The sequence below is a fragment of the Mytilus trossulus genome, chromosome 9, assembly GCF_036588685.1.
Source record: "Mytilus trossulus isolate FHL-02 chromosome 9, PNRI_Mtr1.1.1.hap1, whole genome shotgun sequence".
Classification (NCBI taxonomy): Eukaryota; Metazoa; Mollusca; class Bivalvia; order Mytilida; family Mytilidae; genus Mytilus; species Mytilus trossulus.
In genome coordinates this window covers 20,720,298-20,733,145 of record NC_086381.1, presented here as the reverse complement: position 1 = coordinate 20,733,145, position 12,848 = coordinate 20,720,298, and the positions used below count along the sequence as shown (strand labels likewise).

The 12,848-nt window shown below is 31.7% G+C and overlaps 1 protein-coding gene across 1 annotated transcript; it reads right to left on the bottom strand.

Annotated features, from left to right (window-relative positions):
* Positions 1 to 6,579: 6,579 nt before the first annotated feature.
* LOC134684374 (uncharacterized) lies at positions 6,580 to 7,947 on the bottom strand. Its single transcript, XM_063543660.1, has one exon. It carries the CDS (start codon positions 7,945 to 7,947, stop codon positions 6,580 to 6,582), a length of 1,368 nt encoding a protein of 455 aa, XP_063399730.1.
* Positions 7,948 to 12,848: the final 4,901 nt, after the last annotated feature.

Genomic DNA, 12,848 nt, shown 5'->3' with positions numbered 1-12,848 from the left:
GGAACTCACTAACATTCATAAAACTAGCAACGTTGATTCTCTTTGCCGGCCTCGTTAACTTTTTTCTTCTGATAAGTTACACCTATAATGCGCGTTTAAGGCGGAGCTCTTGAAAATTTGATAAATTGACAGCAAAACGTTTTTGGTCTTTTATAAAACAAAAACAAAAAAACTCCATGGAAAATTTCAAAACAAATAGTCCCTCATCAAATGGCAAAACAAAAAACTGTAACACCTCGAATGAAAAGACAGCAACTGTCATATTCCTGACTTAATACAGTCATTAAGTTATGCAGAAAATGTGTCTGTAACATGGTTTTATGGCTAGATAAACATCTCACTTGTCGCATAAAATTAGATTTTAAACACAAAAAGTGAGCAAAAGAAGCATATATAATAAGTAAAAATGTCAAAAAATTAGGGTACAGCATTCAACGTTGCGTTATAATTTCAATTACTTTAAACACAAAAATAATGATTGCAACAACAAAACACAAAATGACTTATACATGTATAGACAATAAAGAATAATCCAACATGATTTTTTTTTTACAAAATGACAATAGAAAAATAACACAATAGAGGAATATACATGTACAGAGACACAACAAAATGGTGTTACCAAGATATGGAATTTTATTGATTAAAGAGGGGTTATTTCCCAGTTTTCAGACAATTACTCAAAAGTGCTTTGAGCAGTTTTCAATTACTTTATCGACTGGTTTATATCTATTAGAATAACCTACATTTCGTCTTTATTCTTTAGAAAAGCGATTGGCGTATCATGCGCTCGTTGCACAGCTGTTTATGACTGAATTACAAGGCGGACAATTAATAAGACGTTCTTTTTAACATTGAGACATAGCGTAATGTTGGTCACTGGACCAGATTGAAATTATAAAGGTATTTATAGATAGTATATCCATTTGAAGCGTTATGCCATTATTGAAAATCATTTGTTTTTCGTCCCTAATCAATAAATGACATATTCAGAGTATCATCTGGATAACATATTGCACCAGTATATGGCCAGCATATCAGTCGATAAATAGAACGGATTTTTTTGGATATGATTGCTTTCAAGCAATCTGTAGACTTATACCGGTGGCTCAGAGCATTGCCCTCACGTCAATTGTTTTATTCTAAACATTAAGGAACATCTCAGATTCTTATGATTGTCTTGCTTTAAAAGATAAAAACAAACAAAGGGATTGAACTTAAACAACTTTCCTATAATATTCTTTTCATAATCTTCATGTTTGACTTATATACGTGTTTTCAACAACACGGAAAATCAGAATTAAGCAGTATTTATATTCAGTGGTTTTTTTTATAAATTTAGAAACACTTCAGGGGGACTTCCCAGTTTTGATAACATGCGAGAGTTCTCTGAATTCCGATAAACCTATTTCTGTCATATAACAACTGAAGTGGAGTTTTCTTATATGTTACCGTTATAAAACTGATATTTGAAATTGTAATTCCATAAAGAAATAGGGAACCATCTAGGTCGTTTAATAAACATTCAATATAGGTGGCATGGTAGTATTTCCTGGCCCATAAGGGATAATGATAGCCTTTTTAGAATTTATCACCACTTTCTTACACTGCAAAAAATTCTACATTCACAGTTAACTGAAGTAATTTCATTTTACTATTCAGAAATGAATTTGAATATGTATCATGACCGTTTACCTTTTTTGCTATATTTAAAAACCTAAGGCCACTAGTACTTTTAGGTCTTTTATGGTGCAGTGAATGCAAAATTTAAAAAATTTCTCAAAAAGTCATTTTCATCTGTATGTAAAATTATTTCATATTTTTCTACACCTGATTCATCACTCAGTTTGGGAAAGTATGTTCAGTTGATACTGTATTTTTTGTCCAATCGCACTGTTTAGATACATTTACCTAAGTAGGGTACACAAAAGAGCAACCTAAATTCTGGAAAGCAAATACTACCGTGCCACCTATACGTTCTTGCTTCAGGGTTTGTTTTGGAAATTGTGCGCATGCGTATAGTTTTTTTGACTTCAAGGGGTTTTAGATTGAATGGTTGCTCTGGATTCCTAACTCAATTAATTAATTTAAAACTCATGTGATCTTTTCTAGGTATGTCTGCCATTGAAGGTTATTGTTGTTGCATAATTTTAAATCATATGCATCATTTACATTAAAATGAATCTACTCCATATCGTAGAACACCCCTTCAGGCGAAATGGAGTCTTCCATATTATCGTTTCGAGTTGTCTCCCTTCCAGAAGTAACTTCCGTGAATTCTGAATCAAACAACTCGTCGAGTATTAGCTCGTTCTGTCAATTAACGTTGTATTATATTAAAAAACGATCGCAATTTAAACCGATAAATGTGTACGGCAAGGAGTCATGACCACTGACCCAAAGGAAATTAAATATTTAAAGGGTATATCAGGAATGGGGTTCCTCCTTGAAATAACGTAGGAAAATAGGTGATAAGATACGAAGTGAAAATACCTTCTCTCACTCTGAGTCTCAGTGACGGCTGTGGAAAGTAAATTTGGAATTACAAAAATAAAGCACAATAGGCCTAATTACATTGTTCATACACTTCTATCCGGGATTGGCCATTTTGTAACTATTTTACATGTGCAGTTGAATTAGTTTTTAAAATAATATTATTCAGCTACATTGTACATGTATACATGTGTCAATAAAACAACGGCAATCGTATCCCTCAGAGCAATCTACGGGGCGCCGAATGGGACTCTTGTGGTTTTGTCCTCAAAATTCAATTTTGTACGGACAAAAGTGACTTTTGTTCAACAAACATGAGTTCAGTTTAACAAAATTTGTATCATACTACAAATTTAAAATTTTGTCATACAAAATTATCTATCAGCGGACAAAAGTCACTTTTGTCATGACAAAATTCATTTTTGTTACACAGACTTGACTTTTGTTACCTAATTTGAAAATTGGGCGACAAAAGTCAATTTTGTATTCAAATTAGTTTAGTTTGGTTTCTGTGAACTAATTTGCATACAAAATCGACTTTTGTTTGACAAAATTGACTTTTGTCTCAACAAAATTGACTTTTGTGAGACAAAATTGACAAAATTGACTTTTGTGAGACAAAATTGACCAATGTGATCAACAAAATTGACAAAATTGACTTTTGTGAGACAAAATGGACCAACGTAAGACAAAATTGACTTTTGTCTCAACAAAATTGACAAAATTGAATTTTGTCTCAATAAAATTGACAAAATTGATTTTTGTCTCATGAAAGTCAATTTTGTCTCACGAAAGTCAATTTTGTCTCATAAAAGTCAATTTTGTCGTCACAAAAATGAATTTTGTCGTCACAAAATTTACTTTTGTCTCAACAAAATTGACAAAATTGACTTTTGTCTCAACAAAATTGACAAAACTGAATTTTGTCTCAACAAAATTGACAAAATTGAATTTTGTCTCAACAAAATTGATTTTTGTCTCATGAAAGTCAATTTTGTCTCACGAAAGTCAATTTTGTCTCATAAAAGTCAATTTTGTCGTCACAAAATTGACTTTTGTCTCAACAAAATTGACAAAATTGACTTTTGTCTCAACAAAATTGACAAAGTTCACTTTTGTCTCAAAAAAATTAACAAAATTCACTTTTGTCTCAACAAAATTGACAAAATTGAATTTTGTCTCACAAAATTGAATTTTGTCTCATGAAAGTCAATTTTGTCTCACGAAAGTCAATTTTGTCTCACAAAAGTTAATTTTGTCTCACAAAAGTCAATTTTGTCTCACAAAATTGAATCTTACCTCACACAATTGACTTTTGTGATTTAATTTCCATATCAGGTAACAAAAGTCAATTTTGTATGCAAATATGTTTATATAACATATTTGCATACCTTTTAGACAAAATTGACTTTTGTCATGACAAATATGAATTTTGTCTACAAAAATGAATTTTGTCATGACAAAAATGAATTTTGTCATGACAAAAATGAATTTTGTCTACACAAATGAATTTTGTCATCACAAATGAATTTTGTCATCACAAAATTGAAGTTCTCACAAAACAAGTCTGTAGTACGGGGCGCCGAATGGGACTCTTGTGGTTTTGTACTCAAAATTCAATTTTGTACGGACAAAAGTGACTTTTGTTCAACAAAAATGAGTTCAGTTTAACAAAATTTGTATCATACTACTAATTTAAAATTTGTCATTCAAAATTATCTATCAGCGGACAAAAGTCACTTTTGTCATGACAAAATTCATTTTTGTTACACAGAATTGAATTTTGTTACCTAATTTGAAAATTGGGCAACAAAAGTGAATTTTGTATTCAAATTAGTTAAGTTTGGTTTCTGTAAACTAATTTGCATACAAAATCGACTTTTGTTACACAAAATTGACTTTTGTTACACAAAATTGACTTTTGTTACACAAAATTGACTTTTGTTACACAAAATTGACTTTTGTTACACAAAATTGACTTTTGTTACACAAAATTGACTTTTGTCTCAACAAAATTGACAAAATTGACTTTTGTCTCAACAAAATTGACAAAATTGACTTTTGTCTCAACAAAATTGACAAAATTGACTTTTGTCTCAACAAAATTGACAAAATTGACCAATGTGAGACAAAATTGACTTTTGTCTCAACAAAATTGACAAAATTGACTTTTGTCTCAACAAAATTGACAAAATTGAATTTTGTCTCAACAAAATTGACAAAATTGATTTTTGTCTCACGAAAGTCAATTTTGTCTCACGAAACTCAATTTTGTCTCATAAAAGTCAATTTTGTTGTTACAAAATTGAATTTTGTCGTCACAAAAATGAATTTTGTCGTCACAAAAATGAATTTTGTCGTCACAAAAATGAATTTTGTCGTCACAAAATTGACTTTTGTCTCAACAAAATTGACAAAATTGACTTTTGTCTCAACAAAATTAACAAAATTGACTTTTGTCTCAACAAAATTGACAAAATTGATTTTTGTCTCAACAAAATTGACAAAATTGACTTTTGTCTCAACAAAATTAACAAAATTGACTTTTGTCTCAACAAAATTGACAAAATTGATTTTTGTCTCAACAAAATTGACAAAATTGACTTTTGTCTCAACAAAATTAACAAAATTGACTTTTGTCTCAACAAAATTGACAAAATTGATTTTTGTCTCAACAAAATTGACAAAATTCACTTTTGTCTCATCAAAATTAACAAAATTCACTTTTGTCTCAACAAAATTGAATTTTGTCTCACAAAAGTTAATTTTGTCTAACAAAATTGAATCTAACCTCACACAATTGACTTTTGTGATTTAATTTCCATATCAGGTAACAAAAGTCAATTTTGTATGCAAATATGTTTATATTTGCATACCTTTTAGACAAAATTGACTTTTGTCATGACAAATATGAATTTTGTCTACAAAAATGAATTTTGTAATGACAAAAATGAATTTTGTCTACACAAATGAATTTTGTCATCACAAAATTGAAGTTCTCACAAAACAAGTCTGTAGCACATAGTTTTGTAAGACAAAAATGATTTTGTTATGACAAAATTGAATTTTGTACAAAACCATAAGAGTCCTATTCGGCGCCCCGTATGTAGCACATAGTTTTGTAAGACAAAAATGATTTTGTTATGACAGAATTTAATTTTGTACAAAACCACAAGAGTCCCATTTGGCGCCCCGTACAATCTGCTCTTAGATTTTTCTTTCTTAAGATCTACGAAATGGACAGAATAGAGTCAAGAAATAACTAGTATTTTACCACCCCAAAACAATAACGTTAGGTTTATCTTTAACATTTGAAGGATTATCTTAAATCATTTAACTAGCATATGTGCACAATATTTTTTTGGGAAAACATAGAAAATCATCGATTCAGATTTGTTTTCTTCAACAGAGGTCGCTAAGGACAACAATATGTAGGATTTTCAAAACTAAAAAAAACCTTTGATTTGTTTACACCACAGCAGAAAAAGTGAGCACAATTACAAAGGTGCTGGAGCATTTACGCACATGCATGTTCGATTTGTGTTGTAACAAAGTGCATTAAAACATTCACTTACTGTACTTTGACCTATAAAGGAGGCAAAGCAAATGTTGACGGGTCTTTTCAATGGATTACAAAAATCTTTATAATCTTATTTAAATAATCAAAAACTTGAAAGTAGGAGCGAGAGATACCAAAGGGACAGTCACACTCATAGATCGAAAAGTAACTGATAAAACCATTACTAAATAAGACAAACAGACAAATAATAGTACACAAGACACAATAAAGAAAACTAAAGAATAAACAACGCGAATCCCACAAAATATAGGAGTGATCACAAGTGCTCCGAAAGTATAAGCAGATTCTGCTTATTATGTTACTTTTGAAAAAGTCCATGCTTCATAATAGAGATAACAAGCAAAATTACCTCGAAGGAAATGATTTTTGCAAATGCTGCTAACATGTGTATCTACCATTGAATTACCTCTGACACTTTGCGAACCGAAAACAGTTATAACTATGAGTTTTCTTGTATGTACTTCTGTATGTTATTTTTCTTATATCTATACTACTATCAAATGGTTCTAATTTATAACTTCAAAAACACAAATATGTGTTCTGCTTTGATTTCCAATTAATACACGATTGTTTCTTCTGTCGAAATGCATTCCATAAGGGTAATACAATCCATCTGCATTAGAAAGAAGTTGTCTGTTCTGTTGTCCATCATGGGATATTACCACTATACTGTGTAAAGTAAAACAAGCTACATACACGTTTCCGTAGTTATCTACCGCTATTCCACGTGGTAGTTTCAATATGTTCTCATCTTTAAATTTCCAGATTACCCTGCCGTTCATGTCACAACACATAACACTTTTAGTTTCATCGTAAGTACAGTAAATTTTGTTATCAAAAATTTCAATGTATGACCAAGAGGGTAGATCACACTCCAATATAGCTATACTACTACTGTCATCCGGGCTGAGTTTAAAAATACCCTTTTTGCCAGCACAAACAAATAATGACTCATTGTAATATTTTATTCCATAGCACGGATACGTTGTTGGAATATACTGTGTAATTTTTTCTGTATGAATGTCTATCAAATTGACTCCGTTACGAATTCCCATGTTTGACGTTGTCGCTACAGTTTTATTATCTATATACGTTACATCAAATGCACTGGCTGGTTTAACTGAGATTGTACTCAGTATTTTCCCATCGGTACTAAATACAAGTACATTGTAGTCACTATATTCAGTTAAGGCAATGTTTCCATTTGGAAGAACGACAATTCCTCCAATGTCTTTAAACTCTGGTTTTAAAGTTTTCATTAGACATGATTTAATATCAGCAATTGATTTAATCTTTGTCTCTACTAATTGTGCCTGTTTTGTTTTGTGTGTTACGAGAGACAGTTTACAATGAGTCTTATGTACCTCAAGTGAACCGAATGATTGAATACTTGAGGAAAGGTTGTCGATTGTGTCACCAATATTGAACAGCAAAGTAGGTTCATTAAATGCGTGGTCTCCAATGATCGACTTCAGGTACGAATCAGTAGTAGCTGCTTCTAATGAAATTTTCCGTAATCCAAAGTACGTTTGGAGTTCGGTCGCGTACCTGTCCATATCTTGTAACTGTTGGTCAGCTTTGTTTGTGATGTTAGTCTTCTTTTCTAGGATCTGTAGTTTATTGTTAATACTATCTTTCGATTCACTTGTTATCTCAACAATTTCTTGTTTTATCTTCTTTTCCAATTTATCAAAGTGGTCATCGATCTTCTTCCTTGTGTCAGTAACCTGAGACAATACTTTCTCTTCTCCCTGCTTTATTCTTCCCTGTTGTTCATGTAGTTCATTCTGTAGAGTTTTTATGTTCTGATTAATATCTTTCAAACTGAGTCGTGTTTCCTGGAAAAATGATGACTTTTTAACGTTTTCTATCATTTTACGGAGGGATACTACACCTTTGCATCCTTCGTGATTCTCAATACATGAAGGGCAAATAAGTTTATCGTGAGTTTGGCAAATCATTTGATATTGTTCAGTATGTTCTATGCATATGTTACTGGTTTGTGAAATAGATGAAGACATCGACAAGTAGTCATCAATCGATAGAGTCACGTGATTTTGGGACGACTTTGAAAAGCCATGGTAATCATTGCAATCTTCACAAAATGCTTGTTCGCATTCAGGACACCAAACAGTGGATGGTTTTGTAATATGTCGATGGTCACATATATCGCAATGTTGCTGAATTGACGCCATTTAATCTTTCCTGCAAAGAAAAGTATCCTCATATTGGTTTTGCACCAAGTAAAAGAACTGTAAGGATATAATCCAATAACTTGGTTTTGTGTAACACAAAATGTAAACAATTACTTATGTTGTCTGCATTCTATTGACCGAAACCTCACTGACTCATTTATTTACCCTATGTAACAAAAAGGTTAATATATAGATCGTTTTAACACAAGAATGGTGACTTAAATAAACGAAACATCTCTAATCTATGAGCGCAAGAACATTTTTATTTTAAATAATATGAAATAATAATTAATGAAACAGTAAAACGGATTAAGAAAGATTAACAACATTTACAAAAACAAAAATGTACCTGGAGTTCAAACAACATCAATCAGTACCATGTACTCCACCAGGAAGTTGAACAGGTAAACAGTTACGTGAATTTGATTAACTTGTTCAAGTTATAAACGCGCCAAATTTTTAAATGTCCTTAATTTGATAAAAAAAAAGTGTTGTTCTAGAAAACAAAGACACAAAGTATATATCTCATTGTTCATAACAGTCGTATTATCAATGATTCCTAAATAGTCTATGCCACAAATAGATATCACACGTATACATGGTATATAAGTATCAAAATATACCGAACGTAAAATTCAATTCACAAAGGTAAATAAATCAAAACTGACAAAACAATGGTCGTCAACCAAAGGACCAAGCGAAAAACTGTCACCTGAATAGCTTTGTTACAGAAAATTTCAAAATGAAATGGCTGGTAGTACCTTACTTAATATAATCCCCTTAAACATTTTTAAAACTAAGTTCATGACGTTAAATTAAAGTTTTGTCTGTATATAACGTTTTTCATTGTATTTAGAACAATATGTATAATTCTGCACCTTAAAATATAGTCAACTTCCTGGTCTATATATATTTCGTAGGTATGCTATTTTGTGCTTCTGTGTTACCTATTTGTTTGTTTTTTATGACGATTAAGATTATATAACAAAATGTTGACTGTTGTACTTCTACTTGTGACATTTTTACCTATTTTGTCTTGGTTTTTTTTTCTGGTTCACACATCGTTGTAAATTTAATGAAATTTTATGCGACTGTCATACAAGTGAGAGGTTAAGTTAGCTTTAAAAGCAGGTTTTATCCACCATTTTCAACATGAGAAAATATCTGTACCAAGTCAGAAATGTGACAGTTGTTATCGATTCGTTTGATGTGTTTGAGCTTAACATTTTGTCATTTTGTTAGGAACTTTTATTAATTTTTTTTCGAAGTTCAGTATTTTAGTGATTTTACTTTTAATGCGATATAATTTTGATATTTAAAAAGCATCCATCCAGTTTTCATAGAACTGTTATCATACTAGGTATACCAGATCACGATGTAGTATATCTGGAATCAATATAACACCAGCTAGACATCAGCTCACCAGACACCATTATATTGCAGAGCAAAATGGGATAGGTAAAAAATGACATCATAACCGTCAGTAAACCACTGCCAGTTATGCTAAGGCAGGGAAGTCAAGGAGAGAATATGTGGAATATATTTCAGAATAAAATAAAGGAAATTATCAAAAATAACATACCTCACAAAGCAGCAAGGAATAAAGATGAATGTCCATAGCTTCGCGTAAAACAGAAGGAAAACAATTCACAGAAAAACGATTGATGGTATAAACGATTTAAGAAATTGAAAACCATGTTGAATTGGAAAAATACAAAAAAACTAGAACAAGATGCACAACATGAAGTTTGATGCGCGCTTATTATAAAAAAAACATAGAGAGCATTGTTACACCATAAATATGATGACCACAGTGTCACTAGGAACTACATGAACTTAAGATAAACACAAAAAGGATGATGATAACAATATTTTTGCACTTTTAATTGGAATCAGTCATAAAAAAACATTGATAATAAGACAAACATTTTAACATTTTTCTAAGAGAAGATATATCAGAAAAGGCAAGGGTTCCAGCTGAATCCAAAATTTTTTCGCTATGTTAAAGACTCATTAGTGGCCATCGGCTGTTTTTCTGTCCTTTGCTCGCCCATGGCGATTGCTAAAAAAACGGATAGCCAGATGTACTTGAATATATAGATGGAGTTAAGATTAGCTAATCTTGAAATGAACGTTGAATATTAAACCACTGGGTCGATGCCATTGCTGGTTGATGTTTCGTAGGCGAGGGTATCAACAGTCCAGCAGTTAGCACATCGGTATTGACATAAATATCCATTATATGGTCATTTCATTTCGAAATACTATGAGGTTTCTTATCCAAAGCATAGATCACCCTCGCCTTGTTTGGCATAACTTTTTGGAATGTTGGGTCCTCAATGCTCTTCAACTTTAAAGATGAAGTTACACAAGAACTATTTACTTTTCTTCTGCCTGCTGTCGTTTTTTTGTTAAATTTACATGTTTTGAATAGGAATTTCGAATTTATAATTCGTATGTAAATACAATTTGGCCTCCATTTGCAATCATAATCAGATTACTTTGTATGTCAATGTGAATTGCACATGGACTTTGCAGTCCATCAGCCTGTGACATCAGTTGTCTGTTTTGTTGACCATCGTGAGATAACACCACAACTCGGTGTAACATTGAACAAGCTACATACACGTTTCCCCTCTTATCTACAGCGACGCCACGTGGAGTGTGTAAGATATTAATATCTTTAAATATCCATTTAGTGTCATCGTTAGTATAATAGAGTTTGTTATCCAAAATGTCAATATATGATCATGAATGTAAATTAGACTTGACAATAGCTGTACTTCTTCCCGTAATGGGGTCTATTTTAAAAATGCCTTCTCCAAACACACAACATAGAACCATCCATCGTAATGCTTAATCCGTAGCATTGATAGTTTGTTGGAATAAACTTTGCTGCTTTTTCATCTTTATCTATTACAAGGATGCCTTTATTTTCAATTAAAGGTGACGTTGTTGCTAAAAATCTATAGTCAATGGGACTTTCATGAGCTCCCCTCCCTTAATACTAAAGATAACTAATTTCCCAGAATCAGATCTTACATAGTTACTCATCGCAATGTTTCTGCTTGGAAGAGACACAATTCCTCTAATATTTGAAATACCTGTTTTAGTGGTTTCCACATGCCGTAATTTTATAGCAGTTAGAGATTGACAATTCGTTCCTACTAGCTGAGCTTGTTTATTTTTGTGCGTGATAAGGGAAATGTGAAAAGTATGTTTTTGTATCTTTATTGAACCAAACGTTCTAATATTCCTGTAAATGCTGTGTATTTTGTCATCAATGTTGAAGAGCAATGTGATTTTATCTACACTGTGATCTCCAATGATCGATTGTAGATACGAATAACTTCTAGCTGCTTCTGACGAGATCCTCCGCATTCCAAGGTACGTTTGAATGTCGGTACCGTACCTATCCATATTTTGTAAATATTGTTCAGCATTCTGTATATCGGTATTTCTGCTTTCTAGCATCTGTAGTTTTTGGTTCATATCATTGTTTATTTTTTCTGTAATCTCAGAGACTTTATTTCTGATTCTCTTTTCTAATTTATCTAAGTGGGCATTAACTTTGTTCCTTGTATCTATGATCTTGGCAAAAACTGTCTCTTCTTGCTGCTTTATATTCCCTTGCTGTTTTTTCAATTCACTAAGCATAGTTTTTATGTTTTGGTCAATATCTTTCAAGCTTTGTCTTGTTTCTTGGAAAAGTGACGACTTTTTAACGTGTTCTATAAACTTTTTAAGTGGAACTATCCCTTTGCAATCATCATGATTCACAATGAATGAAGGACATACAAGTTCATCATGAGCTTGGTTAATCATTTGGTATTTTTCATTATGTTCCATGCACATAGTACTGGTTTGTGAAATAGGTAAAGACATTGACAAATAGTAATGAATAGATACAGTAATGTGATATTGGGATAACCTTGACAATCCGTAATAATCATTGCAATCGTTACAAAATGCTTGTTCGCATTCGGGATTGCTGAGATGTCACCATTAAATGTATTCTGAAATATGTATATTCATAAATCAGAATGCTAGTAACAACATGGTTAGAAAAATTGTGGTTTTAAAAAAAGAACACCCCACTGTCGGTGTCAATTGCTTTCATTATAAGTATTCAGCTGTGAAGATTACTGTTACACAAGAAATATACACACGTAATTTGGTAAAGGGTATAAGTGAAAGATCGCTATAACAGCAGAAAATACAGATTTGTGTTATACTAGCCTTTTATACACTTAATTATATATCTTAATGCAGGTAAATAGTGATATAATCCCTTGTTAAAATCATCTCGTATAATCGCTGTTTTACTAAATTGTTCGTTGATTGATCTTACTGACTGATAATTTTAAAGCATCGCTAAAAACTAAGGGCACACGTGCCGTTGTCAGTGAAATTAGCAACATCAAGGTAAATAGCGATAAACAGATTTTTTTCTGTGATTTTTCTGGCTTGGTCCAATGACCAACGATTATCTATCAATATATGTGGTCATATATATTAACAATACGTTTAGTATTATATTCCTGGTACACATAACAAAGAAATAAATCAGAAAAATCAAA

What these genes read in the sequence shown, in the direction of transcription:
- LOC134684374 (XM_063543660.1), bottom strand. Translation starts at nt 7,947, where the DNA reads ATGATAGAAAACGTTAAAAAGTCATCATTTTTCCAGGAAACACGACTC.